Source organism: Pieris brassicae, chromosome 6, assembly GCF_905147105.1.
Source record: "Pieris brassicae chromosome 6, ilPieBrab1.1, whole genome shotgun sequence".
NCBI lineage: Eukaryota > Metazoa > Arthropoda > Insecta > Lepidoptera > Pieridae > Pieris > Pieris brassicae.
Window position 1 is genome coordinate 20,927,323 of NC_059670.1, and position 26,156 is coordinate 20,953,478.

General features: G+C 32.4%; 1 protein-coding gene across 2 annotated transcripts in view; it reads left to right on the forward strand.

Annotated features, from left to right (window-relative positions):
* The first annotated feature begins 436 nt into the window (after window positions 1–436).
* The window catches only part of LOC123710807 (hexokinase-2-like), a 30,738-nt gene continuing 5,018 nt past the window's right edge, over window positions 437–26,156 (forward strand). Inside the window, exons 1-6 of one of the 2 annotated variants that reach the window (XM_045663025.1) lie at window positions 437–644; window positions 17,383–17,632; window positions 22,603–22,756; window positions 23,763–23,874; window positions 24,753–24,859; window positions 25,135–25,355. In XM_045663025.1, the coding sequence (XP_045518981.1) occupies window positions 17,390–17,632; window positions 22,603–22,756; window positions 23,763–23,874; window positions 24,753–24,859; window positions 25,135–25,355 (837 nt within the window). In that variant the 5' untranslated portion in view covers window positions 437–644; window positions 17,383–17,389. Of the gene's footprint in view, window positions 645–16,217; window positions 16,280–17,382; window positions 17,633–22,602; window positions 22,757–23,762; window positions 23,875–24,752; window positions 24,860–25,134; window positions 25,356–26,156 lie in introns of those variants that run through there. The other variant, XM_045663023.1, reaches the window with a different exon arrangement.

Consider the following 26,156-nt stretch of genomic DNA (forward strand, 5'->3'; position numbering starts at 1 on the left):
ATAGAACAATTTACTTTGATAATTTTTCTTAATGCGCCATAAGGTACGTATTTAATTATGTATTATGATCATAGTTTAGAAAATCAAACGACCACTAAGTATATGGTAGACCTAGTAAAGCACACTAAATGTAGACAGTTTTACAATTAAAATCAACTCGTAACAGCCAAAATAGTTAATATGAGTTAATGTTAAAAATATTAAATACAACTCACCTACAACAGTAGCTCTACCATATTTTTGCCAATATACTAACGCCCGTATAAAATTATTGTATGAACCTAACATTTATCGTTCGAATATTTTACAAAGTTACCGATTATTTATCAGTCTTGGTAAACTAAGATAGGAGGCTCATCTGTTAGTAATATAGCCTACCAAGCTTGGCAATTCTTGCCAGTCTGTAAATAGCATATGTACTCGGTGCGATTCTCGCTCGCATTGTTTCGTAATACTCCAACGGGTGTGGCGACGGGCCTCCAACGCGTCTTAATGCTAACATCAACCAATGTGTATGTTTGACTTGTTAGTTGTTAGACGTCAGTGCTCTGCCAGCCGCGGTCCCAAATAGTCGTTTACGCTCTCGTGTAATAAAATTATCATCGCGACCTTGACGTTATTTTGATTCGGCAAAACTGACCAATGTGAGTATTATTTGAATATAAATTCCTATGTTAATATGTTATTATAATGTTTCTAACGTAATTAATTTGATGTTGTATATGTTACTTAAAATGTTAAATCATTTTCTATTATCAAATTATTCTATTTAAAATAATCTGTCTTACTGGCTTACAAAGTTTGTAAAACGTCAAAGATATGTGTTTTATATATTAGAGCCTAGTAAACACATATATCGGTGTATGCATTTTATATCATAGAAACATTTACTACGGAATAAAGATAAAATAAATTATTTTTTTTTACGTCATCGAAACAAGGCAGGCGAGAAAGGCCGCAGTCAGTTTAATATTTTTTTACATCCTTTTATGTTCTTATAAGTCACAGTTCCTCGCTAATATATTAACAGAACATATGCACATCTTGGAAGAGAAAATTCGAATTATATCTACGAACGAGCGATAGATATAGTATATGCGTATCTAAAAATTATGATAATGCCGAAGCAAATCAAATAGTTATTTGCGCAAAACACACGAATCAGCACATATTTTTAATTATTCGATATTCAGTAATGGCGTAATTAAAATTTTTCTGTCTCAGCAATTTTAAAGTAATTAAAATAAGCGATAAAATACCATCTAAAGTACTGCTAAATGAACATTGTAATTTATTCTTTAGTTCTAATCTTTTATGTTGATTTCCGTAAATGAAAACGTTACGAACATGAAGAATATCTAATCATTACAATAATAAAATAGGCTATAAGTTTAAGCTTATTAAACATCACAATTAAGCACTTTTATAAGTAAAACATACTTATGACAAACAGTCCTTTTTTATCAACAGAAGTTTTTTGTCGTGTTAAAAGACGTCAACATATATTTTTCAATTGAAATGTTACAAAGTTAGTTACAACAACATAAATTAAAATAAACCGAACTCAAATATTATTTCCTTAAATAATAACGAGACAATATATATTTGAAAAAAAAAAATATTAATATGTTTTTCCTTATCTCATTCTAAATAACATTTCTATTATGTTTTTGTTAACCTTTACTCGTATCTGATACGCAGTATTTGTTTTAATGAGATATTAGCATACATATATAATATTTATGTAATAAAAATAATAATCCAGTTGCGCAGGAATTCAAGCGTTTCTTTTTTAAATTTTTATTTTATAAATTTGTCTATGGTGATCATCTTTCTATTTGAAACTTGTATTGTCGTTTTTTGGATGGAAAAATGCCGGTATATATGGAAATAAACCAGTACAAAATCATTTTTATTTCAAACCACTACTAGAACAAACAAATTCTTCATCTTTATAATATTAGTGTACGGTTCCCAGGTCCTCGACGTGATTTAAATAGAGGATTTTATTTATAGTATATTGTCTGTATTAACCATTTTGTAACCTGTGCAATTATACGCGTCCAATACCTATCCTTCGACGTCTTAGTAATTTTCTTCCCTTAAGCACAAAAACCTAATAATAATTTTGCTCTTTTATGTCTCAAACTACGTAAATGTAGGAAAAATATGTGTCTAAGTGGTGATAAGAATGGCGTGAAATCTTGAAACTATAAAAGTGATTTGCAACATCATTCATTACCATGAATAGGAATGACAGAAAATACACAATTCAAAAGTTCTTTAAAAATAAATTACAGTTCACCATAGTGGATATTAATAGGCTTATGGAATATTTTATCTAATGGATTAAAGTATTGATTAAAGAACACACAAAATATTATAAACGTAGACTATAAGACTATGTTTATGTGCGTAATTTATTAAAGATTGTTAATTATTAAATATTATAATATCTTATTAAGGATTGAAATACGCCAAGACCTTAACTATCCAAGCAAGCACGCGTCCAGAAAAAAACACAGTATGCAGAGGCAATATAACTCTGCTTTTCTGCATTTGTTTCAGGGACCACATATTACATGTGCTTAGTGACCAGTTTTCTATGATGCAGAGTGGTATAGCATACTGGTTTTCTCACGATGTTTTCTCTCATACTACAATTAGGGAATGCAATCCCGACTCGAGATCGTGAATTCGAGATCCCGCGGGATTAGAAATATCAATCCGGCGGGATCCCGAAATTTTCGGGATCTCGTATAGTTAAAAAAAATAATTCACGTGACTGAATACGATGAAAACTGCATGTTTGTGATAGTGAGGTGAATTAAAATAATTATTTGAAAGAAAACAAAAGCCTTTATCGTTTAATATTACGAACTAAACAACTAACAATTTTAATTACATGAACATAATCAAAACAAAAGTAGGTATAGCTTAAGGAGATTAAAATTGGTGATTTTGAAAGTAACTTCTAAAAAAAGAGTATCTTCTAAAGTGTCTCAAGAGTGCTATCTGCTAACCGGCATCTAATGTCCATTGCAATGTACCCTATGTATTGTACAATGTCGCGTGAAGCGTCCCGAGCGGATGTGTGTAGAATCGCTGACCATTGCAGCCCAATCCCGTCAATCTCGAACGGGATCTCGTCATATTATGCTTCGGGATTGATCCCGAAAAATTACACGGGATCTCGCGAGATCGAGATCCCGGGATTGCATTCCCTAAGTACAATCCTTGCATTTGCTCGCATAGAAACATCGTTTGGTACGCAGCCGAAGTTGAAATTTAAAGTAAAGAATTTCATGCATATGTAACAATTGCACATCTTTTCACTTCTACTTCTACCTTTAGACACTTTTGTTATAACTACGAAATCATTTTCCGGTATAACTACGTAATATCAAGATGTGCGCAAAAAGCTAATTGTCACAATTGATCGTCTTCATCCGCTACAATTAAATCATAATCGCTTTTTAAGATTACATCTAAGGCCAATTTATAACTTTAAAAGATCTTTATGATTTCATATTGTGAACTGAAGGAATTCATGTTTATATATACACGGCGTCGCCGCTGAACTTTTGCCATGACAACTCAAAGATGGGTTCATAATCTACAAGCCCAAACTTTATAATCAAACCCTTCGTATGCAAAAAGATATTTATAATTGTTCCATGTGCCTCGTACGAACACGAATTCTCTGTGTAATTCGTCATTGTTTTGGGTTGTAGCTAACTATAACACAAATAGATGTTGACATTTTTTCTTACCAATGTTACCAACCTCTATGTGAGCAAAGTTTTCAGAGGCGAGACTAACTTTATTTAGCTGCAGTAACAATTTCTTTATAATATGTCTTAAGTTGTAGTTTATTTAAGGTTTAGTTACAGTTTTGTTTTTTTATCTATTAATGTACTTAATTGAGTTATGTTATCTGTTTCGTATATTTTGTTTATCAATGTAATCTGTTTTGGCTATGTATATTGTCGTATGTAGCTGTAGGATTACTTATAAATAAATAAATAACACTTGAGGTATTTAATTCTCATGTAAATATAGGCCACTTCAACAAAAGTTGTATAATTCAAAGAAAATCTTGGAAAAGTTATTATTTACTACTACTACTAAACAAACAATGCTTTATCAATGCATATATGGTATAAAAAAGTATAATTATTAACAACAACATGTGTTAATATGTTGTGTAAATTAAGAATTTGCGATGTGAAATAATAGACTTTACAGAAGTTCTATCCCATATATAAATATATGTTTGGATTCTGCGAGTCAATTCTAACTCAATACGGCTTAAGTGCACTCATTGTTGTGGGCAAATAAATCATGAGGGTAGCCAATTGGGCATCCTGTGACGGAGTTCTAAATACTATTGTGCTCCCAATTATGCAATCTGACGGGTTTTGACCTGATATATAATAATAATAACAACTTTATTCACGATAGAAATAGGTTGAGACAAAATTTATCTATCAGTTTTATAAATCCTGTGCTGTGTTTCAGCCGCATTAATTAGCCGGAAATACTTCACTCGATAAAAAGATAATACTAAAATAATTTTGCGATTGAAATCAGTAGTTAGCAAGTGTTCTCTAATAATAAAATAAATAGTATGAATACAAACGGGACTCAAGAATGCGCTCGTGCAAGTCAGGTTTCTCCAGTTGAAAACTTGTTCGGAAAATCCAGCCTATATTCCATAACGTTTCTCTCTTAATCTGCCAACTTGTTCCAATAGTAAAAACGTATTTACTCTTGTACATTTTATGTCAAATAAACTCACAAAATATCGTCATTATTATGTGGAGGAAGGTGTGTGTGTTTTCTTTCAAACTAAAGGATCCTCGAACAGTCCAAATACTCAGTAGTCGGGAACATTTATACATAGCGCTGTTGGGTATGACGTGATCTCGTTGATTGTAGAAGCGCAGTGTAGATGTCGCTACAACAAATAATAAAATTCTAATTTTCAGCAAGACGTTTGTCTTTAATTGAATTAGAAATAAAATTTTCTTCATTATAATAAGATTTCATTAATTCCATTTACCTTTAATTAATTTAATAACGTTATAAGAAAAAAGTCTTTGATGCCTGTATATTACCGTGCCTGAAATACGCATGTGCAACCTTGTCACTTAATGATAAACAAAATAATAAGCTAACAGTATGTCAAAATAGTATCGACAGGAGTGTTTGGTCTGAAATTGAAAGACAGAGCAAAACTAGAGGACATAAAGGACACGACAAGGTTTAGGAATCTTGTTACTTCTAGTAAAAGATTGAGATGGAATTATACAGGGCACATTATGAGAGAAGAGAAAGATAAATGGACGAAAAAAGCGACTGATTGGCTCCCTCGCTATGACAAAAGAAAACGAGGAAGACTTTAAATAAAATATGGGAAGATGATATAAGTAGAGCTGGCCCTATGTGGCTACGTAAAACTATACACCGAGAAGAGTGGTAGCTCTTAGAAGAGGCTTACGTCCAGGGACAAGCTGCAAAATAGAAATTAACCGGCTTGCCTAATAATCATTAGCGTTTATTGTACTTCAAATTTTTTACGTACTAGGGATAAGTATTTTACAGCAATAAAAGTTATTATTATTACTTATTTGAAAACGTTATAAACGTTAGAAAAGTATCGGTAGGAAATTCAAATGCAAAACTGTAATCAAACAGTGATATACACTTGAGTAACGATTCACGGAAATCACTGTCTTGGGCATATATCTTGACTATAATAAGATATTGGAATACTGATTTTAGAATAAGGCTGAGTTTTTATTTGGTGTATTAAATATAGAATAGAATATTAAACGGAAGCCAAAGCGGTGTTTTTCTCTACGACATGAAGATTTTCTACTCTTTTGCCAAGCCTCCTAACACATTCAATGTCATTGTAATTACATTTAACATTTAAAATATTGTTTATTAAGTCAAGAACTTAAAAAACTTAAGTGGAAATGGGGGGTCATACCGCTCGAATGAACAATGACAGATGGACAAAGAGGGTAACAAAGTGGAAAGGGCCTCCAGGAAAAAGAAAGCGTGGTCGCCCTCTGGGGGCTGGGCTGACGAGCTTAAGAAAGTTGGGGGAGAGGATTGGGAGAAAAATGCTCAAAACAGAGAGAGATGGAGCCAATTGGAGGAGGCCTACACTCAATAAGAGGTCCTTGAAAAATATATATATTTTATGTGTGTATATTTTGTAATTTTTTGTAAATTTTTTCAAGGAATAATTGAGGCTTAATTATTATTATTATTATATGAAGATTTGAGAAAATACACTGAAAAATTTTCAATTATCTGAGGAGGTCACTAACATCAAATAAGACTGCTTTGAAGTATTATTTTGTCAAATAATAGTTATTAAGATGTCAAACATCACAACAGGAGGACAATCAGATACTTATGGAAATATATTAAAGATTACATTATACATGTGTTAAAATAACATGAGAACTTAAAGTAAATCGCTAAATTGTTAGTATTTTTCATAGACATTGCTTTACTATTAAATCCAGTAACCAGTAATGCACGTCTTACGACTTACTTTTTGCTTTTCGTAGATTTCTTTCTAAATTTATCTGAACTAATCTTAATTACACAGTTTTTATGATTCCATTGACCAACTGATAAAGACTTAATTACGATAAAAATATCAATTATAGATATAAAATACGTTTACTATGTGTTGATATGAAAAAATTAAATTATTTTCCACGTCATCATGTACATGATGATATGATAGTTCAGTACAATTATTAATAAAGTAAAATAAGAAAATACATATATTTATTAATATAAGAGAATTTTAAGATAATTTAAGTGAATTTGTTGCACCACGAGCAGCAGTGTTAGCCTAGTAGCAACAGGCCTACAGCGTGCGACTCTCATCCCTGAGGTCGCAGGCTCGATCCCCGGCTGTGCACCGATGGACGTTTTTTTTTCAATATGCGCATTTAACTTTCGCTTGAACGGTAAAAAAAACATCGTGAGGTAACCGGCTTGCCTTAGACCCAAAAAGTTGACAGCGTGTGTCACATGGAGGCTTGCCTAATGATCATGAAACATTTAAAGAAATCTAGGGACCTAAAAAAAGTGGTAGCACCACTGGTTTTTTGTTGAAGGTTCATTTACTTCTTAAGGAACTGATTGAAATGTATTATGAACGCGTTTTAAATTTCTCTTTTAACCTGTCAATTCGCTAATTGTAGTGGTAAGATTTATCTTATTTATTAAGAACATTTTCAGCTTAAAACTAAATTCAAATAAAAAGTTTATACGCCAATAAAAAAATTGTAAGCAAGTAAGTACTTAATAATTAGTTGAATTGATACAAATAAAAACATTTTAACATAACATTCAGTGAACTTTATAATACAGTATTTCCCTAAAGAATTCTGATTTCAGATCTCGTGTTGCCAATATCATACTAGTGGCGCACTGGCAGGTCAATATCAACAGACAAATTCGTAACTCTAACCATAAAGCTGTTGCTCTTTAATTGTTTTTGCTAGTTGGCGATGACTTTCAGTGTGTACATATTACAAATAATATCTCTTACATTTAGTTTTTTACGTTGCCTTTTGTATTTATTCGTCTAATATTAAAAGTAGTCCTGTAATAAAGGGTAATTTAGTCAAAGTCAAAATGGTTTATCAATATAGGTAACAAATCAGTCAATCAGGTAATTTATATAAATACCCATTATACAGCTAAACCTTTCTCGGGAATCACACTATCTCTGGTTAAAACCGTACAAAAATCCGTGCGAAAGTGTTTGCGGTGATAGCGACATTACAGACGCAGCCGAGGAACGTTTTCTAATTGTAAGTTTTCACGTGAAATGTTAGATGAAACGATTGTACATCAAATTAGCCATATATTTGTACGCACTTACGCACACATTTACCGCATAACTTATTTAAATAGGCAATATGTAGTGTCAATGACAATTTGCTTGTGCATATAAGTGAGTTAATAAACTTCTAACTAAATTTAAATTCCATGTACCCTTTAGATACTCCAGGCATTCCATCTACCAATGTGTCGATCATTGTCAATATTTTGTAAATAAATAAACAGATAACTCTCAACACAAAAATACTTTAGATAAAGCATATTAATTTTAAATTATAAATCAAACCATTGAATCTATTAAAGTAATAGATCACTGGAAACACATTCTCATCTAGACTTAAATCAACGTGGGAACAAATTGAGATTGGCATTGCGGAAAAGATTGACAGGACTTTGAATTGGAGATTATGTTTCGGACCAATCAATTTATCAACTCCATTTAATTTATTCTTAATAGCTAAACTACGTTCTATATAATTTAAGTTTTTACAATTAGGTTCAAATGTCGGTTACTTCAAGACACTTGTTATAATAGATTTTCACCCACTCACCTTCCACTTTGGTCAGCTTAGGTTACGTTAATTTGTGCCGGGCACGGAACCGAGTTGCGGATGGAGTTTAAGTCAAAAGCCGCAATATGTAACGATGCATTCTTGGATTGGACATACAAAAGTAATTACATTACGTATAATGTCGCTTCTAATGTTCTGATGTTAAGTGATACCGCCGCCCATAGACACTCACATTGTCAGAGAGTGCAAACCCTAAGTCGAATTGGATCAAAATACATCGCTAGGTATACCACATAGTGGTGGTGTGAGGCAAAAACTACCTTAAAAAAGCTCAGTTAGCTCAGGAACGTTTCGTTCCGTTTTACATTCTGTAACGACACGATTTTCACGATTTTATGATCATGAAACAGATACAAAAATCTGAGGCCCATGCCTAAAAAGGTTGTAGGGCTACTGATCTTATTATGTGTATGAAAGTATATCTCAAGTTGCAGAGACTGGCGTAAGTGGCGTATTATGCGAGAAATCGTATTAAACGTGATCGTTTTAAACGGATTCTGTATATTGCTATTGTGAGTTTATAAGAAAATTATAATTAATAACTGAATAACTGCGTTTTATCACATGCACTGAAGATAGGAAAGCAATGACATTGCCGCTAATTAGTTCTAAATTCATTTATCATCAATTAGTCATTGAACTTAACATGACCCGTGATTATGGGCTAATGTTTGCTAAATGAATAAATTGTACGCCATTATCGTGGAAAATTTATTTAAATTATAAAAGCATTGTAATTTTGAACAAATTTATTATTTTATTCATAAGTTTGATGAAGATCTTTAAAAAAAGTTTAATAATTTAGTGATAAGCGGTATAAATCGGTGCCTATGCCTTATTATAAAAAAATCTATATTAATAATTTGTATTACATAATGAAAAACTTTTGGTCGCCGCCGTTTATATTGTTTTCAGCTAGATTTTAATTTATTATTTTCGACTTCTTTTGCGTATTTAGTTTGAATAGACAACACTTAGTCGGCGGCGTAAGTGTGGTGGTGTCCATGCGTCGGGTTATCTCTCTCCATGGTCATTCGACCATAGAGAGACCATAACTCATACTGTTGAGCGGGTGCTATTTGTGGTGATTGGTCGAACTTGAATTCGTGGATGCGGTGATGTTAGTTATTGCGACTATGATTTTGCGTGTAATGTAACCCACGAGAATGTAAGTGTGTGCTCCTATTTAACCATGCCTCTTGCTAATAGAGGACAAGTCTTTGTTTTTAATTCATTTTATTATTATTAATTAACTATTCATTACTTAAGATGTCTGTAGAACATAGTGTAATTACAAACATTGTGTAAAACAAAAAACTTGGCGATTAAAAAGAGTGCCGGAGAGTTTATTGCCTTTCTTCTTAGAAGCATTTAATACATTTTTCTTTTTTGACGTTTTCAAGTGTCAATGTACACTGTTAAAGAGGTCGTTAGTTAGCTACGTGTTATACAGTTTATAACTTACACCGAGTAAGGACTATTATATTTTTAAATAATTGTAAGTGTAATTAATGTCTTTATGTCTTAAAATAGTATATCAATAAAAACAATAAACAATTACTGAACTTATGAATATGTCATTCAATTTCTATATTTATTACGATATAAATACAGACTTCTAAATTAGTGTGTGAGAAATAACATGAGAAAAACATTTAAATCCCGCAACTGATAAAATCAGAGCAATTTCAACAATTGCCGACATTATATTAAATACAGTTTATAATAGAAACACATAATAATTGTTTTGACTGGCAGTTTATTTCAAGTATTTATATAATACCCTATATATATTAAGCAAACTGTTGCCAAACTTCGTAACTTTAAAAAATAACACTCTTTTTAGTTAAAAAATTATAAAATCTAGCTATTTGTCTATTTATAATATCTTATAATAAATTTTTTGTTTATCTAAAATTAATAATAATTATTATTTAAGTTAAGTTAAGTAAGAATATTGTAAATACATATTAGTCAGTTTGTATTGTATTTATAACGTGAAAATTACATTGCGGTATTTGCTTCAAGAACCTGAGAGCGACAATTTCGGCAAAATTATTCAGACTGATTATTTAGTTGCGTTTGGAGTCCTGAAAACTTTATAGGCGATTCTTAAGAACGGAGTTAGAACTATTGTTATTTGGAATAAACCTGTTTTTAAGTTTTATATTTAAATGTTTGTTCATACTTTGGTAATTTAAAACTATTTGACCTTTTACGTTTAGAATATGACTTATATGTTATGTCTATATGTAGATGTGTTAGGTGTGACGCTCGTGAGGGGAGAGCACCCACAGGAAGTTATTAGATGAACTCTGTTTGGAACTAAGATATAGACCTAGGTTTGAAGATAGAAATAAGTTCGAATTATAACGAAGAAGGCACGGTAAACTGGTGTGTTCCAAACGAACGATTTACTAGGCACATTAAAGTATTTTGTAGCGCCAGTGGAATATTTTAGTTCATTGTTTATTTCTTGATAAATAAATAATTAAACAGAAATATAATTATATTTATAAAAGTTTTTCTACATATTGCATGTTTATTTTGTGATAAAGATAATTTACCAATTTTTTGTTTAATTAATCTAAAACAATAAATTTATTGTAAACAATATATTGTTTATATTTGATTAAAAATAAGGGCAAGTTTTTTTTCTGTTCAAGATAATGTTGTTAAGCAATTTAGTTGAAAGTAATTTTGTTGTTTGCTATTTAAGGAATCCAACACATGGACCTCCATAATTTTACGACTTTGTATTTAAAAAAAAACTCGCTTACATTAACTGCATATATTTTTCGGTTAAGTGATATGTTACCAAACGCTACGTTATCAGATAAGCTTCGAACTCCCGACCTCCTGATAGTAGCCATTGATAGTGAAACAATAAATATTTTTTATGTGTGACTTGTGTACCTTTTGAAATTGTGATTTTACGACAACGACGTGATAGCAGTCCTGAAAGGAAAAAGCATTTGAATAATTGTTAGAGAACTTTAGTCTTAAGTGGAAAAAATTGTACAAGAACAGAGTATGTTCCTTAATGGAGACTGTCAGTTGACTGTAGGATATTTAACATAATGCGTCCAATAATGTGTTATAATATCATTTTTAGTAAATTAGGTTAGTTTTAAATTACTTATTAGTCTTACGTTAGATCGTAATGTTTAATAATTTGATAAAGCGTGATAGCTGTCTCATGGGGAAAAGTGGTACCAAATACTGCATAGGATATTATAGAGTAAATAAATGACATTTCATTTTAAAAATTTGAACATGGCACATTTATTTTCGGACAGTTTAAACTCAAAATTGTTTATGTAATGTAATGTATTCAACACATTATTTCTCAGCAGTACCTAATTGATGTAGAGGAATTGTTACAACCATTTGAACCCAAAACTCTCTTGAGTTAAATGAACGAATGACTACATGTAGTCACAGATGAATGTATTTGTAAAATATGGTTTTATGAATATTATATAATATTTTAAAATTATGTACAACCTCAATAGATCAAATTACTTGTGGTTAGTCAACGTGGCGTCTAGAAACACGTGATGATGTAGCTGTTACACGTGAGGACGTCTGAGAAAAACATGGAAATAACGGTTTTTCCCATATGAATTATATGGTTTAATATGAAAACGCTTTCGCAAAAAAAAATGTATAATTTTTACACAGTAAAATATTACGGAAACAGGACTGGCTAAAAGTGCGTTTTATCTGACAATATATATAGCAATGTTCTTATGTAATGTTTCTTCTGATAATAAAATTGTCCACTGGAGGTTGGCCGTCAGTTTCGCGAAGCGTCTTGTGTCCTAGGACAGAAGCAGAACAAAATTGCTCTTAAGATGGAAGTAAACATGAGGAAGAAGTTGTTTTAGAGTCAACTCTAATAATTCGATGATGACATAAGTAGAAGTCTAATCACCTACTTGCCTATGGAACAGTACACACCAAAGATCTTTGTTACCAACTTTCTGATAACGGGTTGGCAGCTTCACTTATTGCAAAAAGGGTTTTGGCGTCTCGACACGAGGAATCTTTTAGTGTCTATAATAATTAAGCGCGTCTCTACAGTCCTTCAAGAAAAAAGCGTACCAATTCTTTAAAATCTGGCAGTATCTCCGCTGGCATTGAGAGTGTCCATGGGCGACGGTATCACTTAACATCCGGTGAGTCTCCTGCCCGTTTGCACTCTGTTCTATAAAAAAAAGGTACTCACTGGTAACTGAGGCGAACCAAATGCATATTAGCGGTGCAAATCGCCACATCGATTTTTTTCTTATAGGCCCTTCTTATCGGCATGATATGGCGTTGGGTCGGTGACTAGGGTGTAGTGGGCTACAATATCAGTCTTAGCTGAGATTACTCGCCCATGGCATATCACCAGCCTTATTTTTTTTATTTTTAAGTGCTTTAAGTACCTAATTTTATCATTCTGTGTTCAAGTCAATTATTATTTATTATTTCCTTTTATCTTTAGATTAGAGATATAATTATAATTCCAATTAGTGAACTTGTATTTGAAATAAACGTTGCTTGAAAATTTTATTTCACTGGAAAATAAACACACTGCATACAGTGTAGTTATGTATTATAACAGAAACGTGAATGGCTTGTGTGTTATGTTATCAAGGCCATTTTGTGTTTGTATGGCAAAGATGTTTCGTTTGTAAATAGTCAATCATATTACCAACAGGTTTTCTAAGCTCATTAATATGTATGTATAAGTTATTTCTATGTATTATTTATTATATATAAACTGTACATAGTAGTGATCAGCGCTGGTATTCCGTAACTTCCAACAGGGATATAGATTTTATTATTTATTAACATTTTCAAGTATTTATTTATGCAGTCCATTTAGAACAATGCGTAATTAAAAGTCATAATATCATTTATTCTATGTATATAGTATGTAAGTATGTCCGTGTGCCCAATATAGTGCAGAGGGCGTTCACTGTGATCCTATGTTATATATGCTATATGCCTCATATATGTCACTCCAAGTCTACGTAATATCATTCGTTTAAGATGGTCTAGTTTCAGTTTTCCATTCAAGAGACGTAACGAGAAAATATTAGTAATAGATACAACATATAAGTTAAATGCAATATATGTTAATTTTAATCATAATACTTAATATATAGAACAGAGGGAAAACGGGCCCACAGATGAAGGTACTTTGGAAATAGTGACTATATATAATATTTTTTTATGTAAAACCTTGTTGGACATACAAACTAACGATGTCGACATAGGAGGCTCGCAAGTGCGTTGCCGACCTTTATATAATTAGTAAAGAAAGACCTAAAGACGAATTGGACCCTAAACGTAAAAAATAACAGCCTCTAATATAAAATTAAAGCAATCATATTTTATATAATGTAGTTTATTTTGTGATATCAATGAACGAGCATTAAATGGGATTGAATTCATATCACTTTTACATTTGTACAAGTGTCGGAAGGCTCGACTCTACGTCATAGACACACCGATGCGCTGACGCATATTGCATTTGATGCGTTTTGACATAATAATAAATTACGAGGAAAATTTACGACATTTCCAATATTTATTCATTCTGAGATAAAATATATACTGGGCTATTTTTTTGTTCTACTTGCTTCTTATTGATATATATGTTATTTATAGTACCGGGTCGAACTTATAAGTGGCATATTAAAGACTTATGAAATCGAAACGTGGTCAACGTATGTAAGAGTGTTTAATGTAATAGAATCGCCTTAATTATTAAAGATACTATTTAGCATTGATGGCTTCATTGTATGCCTCTCATCCTTGAGGTCGTGGATAGCCTTTAACACTCGTTCGTATGGTAAAGGTAACGCGAGGAGACGCACCCAAAAATTCGAGGGTGGTTGTCACAGAAGGCTGATCACCTACTGGCCTATTAGAAAAATTATGACAACACATACAGAAGGCACAGATCTAAAAGGCTTTTTTTACTAAAGTTTATTATAGCCAAACCAAATACAATTTACGTATATTATTTATCCTCTATTATTGCATCTGTATCTGTGGTCAGTAAACCATAACGTAAACTTTGACTCTGTTATCGCCCGAATGATAAGACATCATGACTAAGGTCGTTTTCTTTTTATTCGATCACAAACAAGTTGCACGCTGTTTCATTACGTTTAATATTGTATATAAACTGTTATTTTGGTGTTGGCTCTGAATATGTCTTGAGATATTACATGATTAGTTGAATTATATACGCAGCATGTTATTAGGTATTCCTAAAAATAGTGTACGCACAAGCCTGTATAAATGGCGCTAGGGATTCTGCCTAAAAAGTCCCGCAGGAAACTGTTCAACCAGGGAATTACTCCATCCATATTATCTTTGTACCTGACATACGTCTTTGACCCAATAAAGGTGTGTAAAGCAATATTACCAATTGCTCTTCTTTCGCAAAGTATTTGCATCTGAAGTTTCACCCCTATCACCTAGATGTTCGTCGTTCCATAACTGTATATTTCTTAATGTTTATCATTTCTAAGAGAATCCTGCTACCAGTCGAGGTTCTTTTGAAACTACTCGTCATTCCTACCTATTATAGATAGAGTACCTATTATAGATTGACAAAATTATATATAGACCACCTACTCATTAGCCCCCTCTACATAAACCAGTAATGACCATAATAAATATATATTTGGTATCTTATCATCTACATTCTAATGCTATCACCAGACATTTCTTGCAATCAATAAATAGCCTACGGATAGCTTAATATTTATCATTGAAACTGTACGTGCTAAGTCTGGGTGGTTTTAAATTAATATACAGGATTGGTTTAATATGCTTGAGGCATTATAATTCTTAAGTAACTGTATGATAGATTAAAAGTATAAAAACATTGTTAATATATGTCGGCTTTGTATTGTGGGATATTACTTGTGTGGACACGTTAGCCCCGGTATACCTCCCTCGGACAAGCATAAAAGCTGGTGCGGTCGCAGAGCAGGCGGAGAATTATGAACGGCTCAAATAAAAGATTATTTTCTCCAACTTGGACTTTGTCCCTTTCGGAGAACCCAGCCCCAGAGCTGGTGCTTTCCTCGCCCAGCGAATAAGTATTCCAATACAGCGAGGAAATGCTGCCAGCGTTAAAGATACACTGCCACAGGGATAAAACTATTGTTTAAATTTGTTTTAATGATCAATTTTAATAGTAACAAAATTTTGTCATATAATTTGATAATTTTTCATGTGTGTTATTGACAAATTAATTGATTCTGGCTTCTCAATTTATTTAATTAATATATTTTGTTATATATGTTCTGTTGTTAAAATTACTCACACACATCGACACTTAATGCCAACGGTCTCGCAAGTGCGTAAGCCTTTTAAGTATTGGTACAGTCTTTTCCTAAAGGACCTAAAGTCGAATTGGTTCGGAAATACTTCAGTGGGCAGCTGCTTCCACATAGTTATTGGTTTTTCGGTGTGTTAATAAATTATATGCACATATATTATCTATTATATCATTAATATACAAAATAAACTTTCAGAGAATAAACAGTAAGTTCTTCTAAGAACTTCTATAAAATATAAGATTGAACACATTGTCTAACTATTAAAACTAGTTCTAAATTCCTTGTTGTGTATAATTCATATCACTCTGTATATATTATATCAGCCATAAAGATATCTAATCAATTATTATAATAATAACTGTTTAATAATTTTTCAAAACACCTAAATATTTTTGAGTTGCGCAGTGAAGTGCTAGTAAATATGCAGATTTGCTGTATTATAAATTGTTTACCAAAATGCTTCCATCGGTACGTATTCGACTAGGCCATATTTTATTTAAAAAAAAAACATACATGGAACTTTTATAAAACTATTCAAAAAATCTTTCACCATCTGCCTGCTGTGAGTAAGATAAGATCTCACTAAACAAAATAATAGTCCAGCTGAGCAAAGGACTGACGCTAGTTTTATAAGAAAGTTGACGCGTTAAAGACGCATAAGAAAAGTTGTTATGGTGATAAATGGACTCCAAAATCTCAGTAGGTCAATTACCTGGCTAATTAAGCCTCGTTGCTTCAACTCACGCTGGATTCCTCTGCACAAGGGACTATCTATCGTACAAGGACAAAGAGATGTTTATTAAGGAGACAGTGGCTCGTTATTGTCGCTATCTATATTTTGATTCTGTTGAGGCTTAGAAGTCCCTTTGTAGTCGCTGGTTGGTATACTGGCAGTGCCATTTTGGACTGTCTGCAGTCCCCGTTTTGCAACCAAATAAAACCCAAACTTAAATTAACTTTATTCATATAGGTAACCAAGGACACTTATGTATATCACAATAAAAGATGTTAAAATGATTCTAAATTTACATTTACAAGGCAAGTCAAAGGCGTAGAGCGAGCAAGTAGAACTAGCAAGAAACTCACCACCACTGTTTTCATTCGCCAAGTTTTGAGTCAAACAAATTATTTGAACTGAAGCCCAAGGATTAGGATAATTTAAATCATTATCAAAATTATAAAAAGCTTTTTTGATCAATTTACGTTTTACGAGAGGTTTGAATTTATTCCGTGATAGTTTTTGAGTTGTGTGGGTCTTTGGCGATCGCCATTTCGCACAAGTAGGGCCAGGCAAGCAGCGGGTCCCGGTATAATTCCGAATCCTCTCAGTAGGGCTATTCTACAACTGACTTTGATTGATTATGCATAATAGACCATCTTTGGACTGAGTGACGTACCTTCAATTCAATAACATTTACCGAATACGGAGCCTGTTTAAAATTATCTGGACTGACATCTGGTTCCCATTAATATGTGTGGCAAATGGACCCTTAAAATATAAATTGCTTCATCGGTATCTTTGAATATATGTCTTAATCAGTACCTAAATCGAATTTATTTTTTGTTAACAGAAAAGACATGTCTACAGTGTTAGAGAATGGACGCGCGGGAGTCGATACACACGTCAACGGCCACATCCCGTACTCAAATGGGAATGGTACCATGAATGGGACACATGCAACCAACGGGACCAATGGTATCACCAACGTCTCCAATGGTACCATTAATGGGACACATGGTGTAAATGGCAGCGGAACACCTTGGGAGAAACAGTTTCTACCACCCTCACTCCAGCTTGAGGACAAAGCTCGCGCTCTTAAGGTAAGTCTTTATGGAATCAGCATTCCAGGTCCAGCAACACACACACGCATTCAGGTGTCACAGGTGTTCGGGCCGCGGTTAGCAATTAATTCTAAGTGAGCATAAATTCTTGTTAGAATAAAAGCCTGTTTTCTTCGCGTAATTTTTCGTGAGAGCAGACAAAAAATTTAATCCAATCTAATAAAAATATATTTTTGCATTACAATATACGTTATAATCGCAAAAAAGATTATATGATCTACACATACCTAAGCACTATATATTATCTATTAACAGTATATAATAGTAACATATATGCGTGGCACGATATACATTATTCATATCTTCTAAATATACCTATTACCTATACTTTATTGAACAGATATAGCCTCAGATTTGTGTATATGTTTCGTGATCATATGTTTTGTTATTTTTCTTTTTAATAGGCAAAAATGTGATTAGCCTTGTGGTAACGATTTTCTCCCAATCTATTATATATATCTAATTCTAATCAATATATCTAATTAGTAATCGTAATCTGTAAGTTTGGTCTAGAGGCTTCAGCGTGCGACTCTCATCCTTGAGATCGTAGGTTCGAACTCCGGCTTGGTCTTTAGGGACCAACAAACTTTTCTATCTCTGTGCGCATTTAACACTAAAAAGGTTGTAGCGCCATTGATTTTTGTTAAGTCTGTAATAATGATGTTAGTAAAAATATAAAAATCAATAAAAAACTTTCATAAAGAATGTTAACTACGGTGAAACTATTTTAATAGAAAATTTAAAAACTACGTACGTATTAAACATTTAAACTGGAAGTTTATATGACCAAACACTTATAATGTTATCAAAACAGTAGTTTTAATAATTTTACATTAATAATCAAAAAAATATTTTTGCAATAACAATAATGCCATATATCTTATCATTTATTAGGTCATTACTTCAATAAAAGTAGGGTTAATTTGATAGCTAGGAGGTTAATAACTATAATATAATGATTTGTTTTATATAATATGTACTCGTGTTTTGTATTTTTTATTAAAATTTATATTGATTGAGTTAAAAATTAAATAAATAGATTTACTAAACCTATCTAGAAAGTTCCGTTTCTCTTTCTATTCTCATTCGATCGTTATATTATATATCCCTTATAATATGAATACTAACTTGCAGTCTTCTGTCTCATTTACTCAGTCAGTTTTCATATCTCTAGTATATATTTTTTAAATTCCTTTAGACAAACCTTGCTCCGACAATAAATGCGAGTGTAAGTAACTCGAAAGTGCATACACATTTCAGCGATTAAAATAATATCTAGGAAGGTTTTTATGTTGGAGGTTTCTTGCAGAATTACAAATTTTCAAGGTTGTGAAGTTGGTGCCGCCCTCGCCTCTACAATTGTCATGTACTAGATTATTTTTCCAACAATTTCGTTGAAATTGCACGTTAAATAATTTTTAGATTTCATTTTTGACAACAAAATTATACACAAACCATCCAGATCGTCCAGTAGTAGGACTGACATGTATAAGTTTATAGGGGGAATGGGATAAACATTTTCTGCAATTTATATCTTAAGAAAAACACTTTTTGAACGCATTGAAGCTATGTATTATTATTAAAAACTTATAATTATTTACATAATTCTAAATTTTATTTCTTTCCGACGTTTCGCGTGCTTTTCAGCGTGCGTGGTCACGGTGAAATTTAGTATTATGTAAATAATTATAAGTTTTTAATAATAATACATAGTTTTTAATAAGCTTCAATCCGTTCAAAAAGTGTTTTTCTTAATGTGTAACAGCTATGTTAACAAAAGACAATCATTTATATCTTTTCATTTATACAAAGTGTGAACTGAGGGCCCAGAGGTGGATGGCTAGTTGGCGGGCAATGAACTAGCTTTTTTAATTTATAAAGTCATCGGCCAAATTTGTTGCACACCTCCATTTGTAAAACCTCGTAAAACGATTTGATTTCTATTAAGTTGCAAAAAAAACTTAGACCTCAAATTTGCCACCCCAAAAATCTATCGCGTAGGCTTACGCCTACTCAGCTTGCTGGTAGATCCGCCTCTAAATGCTGTGTTTTTTCTGTATAGTATCAAACTTATCAGAAAGTTCTTCCTTGTACCTGACATAACATCTTTCTCGGCGGTTTAAGTGCGATTGTTCTGGTAACTTGTCACCGTAAGGCTGATAATGGACCTTCAAACTTTGGATTCTCGAATAAAAACTCAAAATTGAAGTCAAGCTAAGTGTAGTGTGTCACTCTATCTCTATCTATCAGATATCATGACCAAATTGATCTGAAGACTACACGTTTAGACATTGAACACAAATATGGTTCCACGAGTAATATTAGCTGCATCTTGGTGTCAATCAAGGCGCCATCAGTCTTAATTGCCACTGACCTGATGAATTGAGCTCGGCAATGAGCTTCCACTTGCAATTGTCGTATTATTGGAAATAAAGCCGTGTACATTTCTTAGACAATATTATATTTATTAGGTAAATCAAATAATATAATTGATTGGATTCATTTTGTGTTCGTAAAAAATAAACTAAAAAACTACTGGATCGATCGATATCCAAAATTGAAAAATGTGCTGCCGAGACAGACCCTGGTTAATAATTTGTTGATTTTTATTATGATATTGATTATCTTCTTATACTACTCCGACTCAAAGCTAAATAAAATAAATAAATTAGTGGTACATGTAGATCGTTTAATTGTAAAAATCCGCACGATCAGCTATATAAAAATAAATATGCAAATGTCATTAATTGTCATAATAATAAGTTAAGTTAATTATAATTGTTGTCAAACTTATGGTCTGAACAGTCTCCCAAGCTATAAAGGCAAGCATGTCTTTAAAAAATTAAGTGTCTAGTTCTCAAACAATAAATGAATATATATTGAATTCACTATCTAGGCCGAAAGTAACAAAGGCTTACTAAAGATCTTCGTATAATAGAAATGAAGCATTCAATTGCGTCTCAATTGTGATTGGTCAACACTATCTTTAGAATCATCTAGCGACGCCGTTCATCGGCTCGTTTTCAAATGTTTTTTTTATAGAACTGGGAAACCGGCACGAAACTTACTTGATGTTAAATGATACCACCCATTGACACTCATTAGATAGTAATACACAATACACTTGACAATGATACGAATTACTATTCTCTTTTCTTGACCATTAAACGAGTTATTTTTCGCGATATAATGTGTCAAAATTTACGCTCGTATAGCAAACTAAAGAGCTCATTTCAGGCGCACTCATTTAGGATTATTTAAATAAACCCGTATTTATTAGAAATCTGTATGAGGAACATTCGTATATTACAAAATAGTAGTCATTTGCGCATAGACAAATCCGCTCTGCATCCTACACCCCAATAGACACGAATCTTAATGTCTTTGATATTATATCAATAATGTATATACATTCCTAGCGCTATATCTGTATGAAAAGCTGGATTTGGAGTTTATGGCGTCCAGATAGATGTATTTGTAGTTTAATCCCCAAATTGTTTTATGATTCCTATATAGCTATTAAGATATACATAGATATGATTGTAACGATTTTTTTTAATTTGCATTGATGTTTTTGCTTAACAAATATATTGTCGCTTAAGATTGGTGGTTTAGCGTGCGTCTCTCGTCCCTGAGGTTGTACGTTCGATCCCTAGCTGTGCACCAATGGATTTTCTTTCTATGTTCGCATTTAACGTTCGCTCATGCCTTCGCGGCTTGCCTTAGACCGAAAACAGATAGATTAACAAATGATCATGAAACAGCTTCAGTAATCTGAGGCCCAGACCTAAAAAGGTTGAACTGATTTATCTATTTAAAGATTAAGATTTAACTTTTTAATAATATGCTTTTTATACAACTTTATAAGCTTCAGCATTAATTTAAATTCTAGATTATTTAATTAGATTTAGAAGGACGTTTTAATCCATTACATTTTTTATATGAACCTCATTCAGATTCTGTACTACAATTAACTGCGATACGAGAAAGCTTTGTGAGGTATTTTTGTTTTTTTTAAACGCCTTAACATCAATATAAATTATCTAAGTAATTAACATAATCAAGTTAGTAAGGTTTCACCTCGACTCAAGCGCAGCTGATAACAAATTGTTGCGGGTCAAAATGATTGCGACGCAAAAGGAAAATAATATCAAAACTAGTTAAATATTATTATGTAATCAAGTTATATATTTATACCAAATTAAAATCAGATGTCGCTTCAATGTATATTATATGTTTTGTCAAGTGAATTATATTTAATTACAAGTAAAAATACTTTAACGCCCGTTTAGTTCGAAATACGCTCACACTGCTCCACATTAAAATACAAAAGCTTACGTATTGCTAAAGGAACTAATAGAATGCCTGAAAATAACGTGATTTTTATGAATATGAGTTTTTTTTATTATTAGCCTATAAACATTGTTTATTGTTTTAATGATACATGGTACATGACATCAGGTGTTAGAACAATAAGTTCTAATTAATAAGCAGCAAAGCCTCGTTCTAAGAAATGTATTTATATATAGAATATATACAATATCATAACTTTTTATGTTGGTTATGAAATGCAATGCCTTTATTCAGATATACTAAATCAGAATTTTTTTGGCTTTATTTATTTATTTTGTCGAATAATATAATCTAAACCATGGTATGTTGCATTTGAAAAGAACTGTGGTTTATATAAGTTACAAATAATAAGTACTAATTCGTCTCTATCAAGTTGTCTTGTTGTGTTGTTGTCGCTGTGACGAAAGTTTATTATAATCGTACATTTAAAGTTAAAACAGGGCAATTAGTTAATTATTTTTTATTAAAAAGAATGATTTTCACATTTATAAATACTTGCCTAATTTGTATTCTTCTGTTTGTCACGAATAACCTCAAACCTACTAGAGCAAATGGAGATATACTATACAAATAAATAAAAACAGAATTAATTGCAGGTGGAGTCAAAATTATCGGGTCTAGTGCTCTGTGGTGCAACCTTGCGGCAAGTGGGTGAGGTTTTCGCTCGGGAAATTGAAAATGGTCTACGCGAGAAGCCATCCAGTCTCCAGATGGAAAACACATACGTTCCAGAACTACCAGATGGCACAGGTCAGTCAGAATAGTTTCTGATCGGAGAAATGACTATGGAATGTTTATTTTATATGTGTTTTTCAATTCAAAAACTATTATGACTTAGAGGTACTGTGTTTGTACTTAGTGAACCTCCTATTCTCAAGTGTCTTTTCAAAATTTACAGAAAGATACTTTTTAGTTAATAAGATGTTATTAATCTGTTTAAAATTTTATGAAAGATTTTTATGTAATAGAAGGCAAAGGGTCAGGAGGCTAACTTGATCATAAGTGATACCGCAGCCCATGCAAACTCACATTGAAGGCCTTTCAAGAATTGGTATGCTCTTTTCTTGAAGGACCCTAAGTTGAATTGGTTTGGAAATACTTCAGTGGGCAGTTGTGGAACGACAGTTAGATAAGATTGCTTAATACGTAAAAATATATAGTTGTTTAATAAATGAGATGGAAAAAGGCACACACACAATTGTCAGTCATAGATATAAGATAATTAATATAGGGACAATAAAGTACATCGACAACTCGTTTAGAACAGGCACAAAACATTAACGAATTATAAGATTATTAAAAATGGAGATAACATTGGCACATTTCGAAAAACAAAAGTAATTAAAAATGTAAAATGATGTCTTACAGTGTTGCCAAACGTGGCCCACATGGGCAATTTGATTGTTAAGGGTAATAGCCTTCCTTAACAATCCAAATAAGAATTTGAAAATGTACTTGGAATTTGTTTTTGAAAATTTTCTTACTGCGTTTCTTAAACAATTTCTCTGTCAATTCGTCGTCAAACCTACATAAGTTTCTTAAGTGAGCAATTAAAATTTTAAATATTAATAGGTATGTATGTTATATAATTTTCTTTTGAAATAAAATTACATATTCAGTAAGCCACACAAGCCGATATATAACGATTTAGAGAGAAATTTATAAAGTATGAAAAAATGTATGTGAAACGTTTGTGCATAGTCTAATAATGTCAATATTCGGTAATAAAGTGTACATATTGTGTTTGTTTGAACAGAGGAAGGAGTTTTCCTGGCGCTCGATCTTGGTGGGACGAATTTCCGGGTGCTATACTTAGAGTTAAGGGGAGGTCAGCTAGTGAGAGAGGATGTCAAACATTATCACATCAGGTATGTGTGTGTTAAGTGAATGATTTATTGCTTTCATTGTTTCGTATTTGGACACAAGTATTTATTTCGAATGAAACCGTATAACTTTAAAATAAAGTAACTAAGTACAATTTTTTTTAAATATAAATCTTGTAATCTCTATAGTTGTAATATTTGTTATGTGCTATGATGATACTACCATGTATCCACATAGTAATGTATTGTTTTTATAACACATAGCGCCTATTTTTCGCTCTAGGTACATGGTCTTTACATATAATTATCAAATCAATGTATACAAAATAATGTAAAAACTATTTTAAAAGATTAAGTATGAAGTACCTTGCAAATACTCCATATGAACCTCTTAGAAGGGGTAACTAGTCATTGTTTTAAATATTTTTACTTGTAATTTTGACTTTCAAATATGCCTTTGTTAATATGCCTAATTTAAAGAAATAATTTGACCTTAACCTAGAACTTGTATATCTTTGTTATTAATGCTTACAAATTATATAGCAGAGTCCTCCGGCCGCTCCTATATGAACGGGATAACCTCAAAACTACGAAATTGTCTTTGGAAACCCGAACAAAATCCAGTGAGATTTCCGTGGGAGGTTCTATTGTACAATGATTCTATTGATTGAATAATTATTGTTAAGGTCCAAAAACATGTTCTCTACTCGGGCGAAACTCCGGGAAGATTAATTGTATTAGAAAAACTTGTATGGAGTAATTTTGTGATACAGTGTGTGTGTGTGTTACAGAGGCCACGTCAACGTCAGTTGTCACGTCAGTTGTCACTTTCTTACAATTGTCGTTTTATTAATGTATTAGTTAGTTATTAAAAAACGTTACATCCGCAAATGAAAAATAATTATGTAAATCTTCAATTTCAGTGATGAACTCCGTGTGGGGCCTGGGGTAGATCTCTTCAACTTCTTGGCTGACTGTGTGCAGGACTTCCTCCGATCAGAAGGCATGGAGAAGGATGAACTGTCTCTTGGTAAATAAAAGTATTTTAACTTCGGTGCAGTAAATTACGATGGGGCAGAAGACGTTCATAGTAACTCTCTAGTTCTTAGTCTTGAACTCCACAAGAATTAGTGTATGATTCACGACATTTTATTCTTCATAAGATTGATCAACTCCTGCGTTGAACAGGAAATTCTGGGTTTTACTTCCGGATACAGCTTTTTATCATTATTTCAGAAGGCGTTTCTTAAAAAAGAATAGTTTGACACTATTTGACAAATCTAACCTAAAGCTATACTTTTCCAGGTTTCACCTTCTCATTCCCCATGAAACAGCATTCCATATCATCTGGGGAGCTCATCACCTGGACTAAAAGCTTTAACTGTGGAGGCATGGCTGGTGTGGATGTAGCGGCCTTACTCCAGCGCTGTTTGAAGGAAAGGGGTTTGAAGGTTACAGTGCAAGTTCTTCTGAATGACACCACTGGGACCTTGGTTGCTGGTGCTCACTTGGATCCTGAAGTCGCGGTATGTGGTTACCTAGATTATCTAATGCGACCTTTTGGCAAATAAAAGTTAAAATAAAAATAGTAAGCAAGTAAAAAATAATTTTAAAACTCTCGCTAACTCTGACTCCCGTACGTCAAAAATGACTCGAATCACGAGTCTCGTAGTTTTTTTTATAGAACAGGGGGCAAACGAGTAGGAGGCTCAACTGATGATAAGTGATACCGCCACCCATCTCACTCTCAATGCCAGAAGGCTCGCGAGTGCGTTGCCGGCCTTTTAAGTAGTGTATCATTTAAAAATAAAATTGCAAAATTGCCGCCATAATGGCCTACAACTCTACACTTTTGTACACAATTATTATTATAATTAACTGTGCTATTGGGGATGTTTTTGTTTTGGGTTTAATTTCATAACATAAGCATTAATAGCCCATTTAATACAAAATATTGCAGTATAATAATAATAAAACAATTTTAATTCCATAAAAAATTACAGATCAAACGGGTTAGTTTAGTTGGGTTAGGTTCAGGTTAGTTTTGTTTTATTCTTTGTGTGTATGGATAAAGGTTAAAGGCCTCCACCCGAACTTTCCATTGGATCTATTCTTAGCTACCTCCATCAATTTCTCCCCCGAAACCCTAAATATGACGCCATCGCTTTTGTGGTCTGGCTGTAGTATAGTAACAAGAATATTTTGTACGTAAAACTTAAACGTAAATCATATAGTTAGGACTAAATGGAAAAACAAATATATTTTATTCAATCGAATGTGAGATCTCATATACAGTGTTCTCTATATATACATTTTAATAATATAAA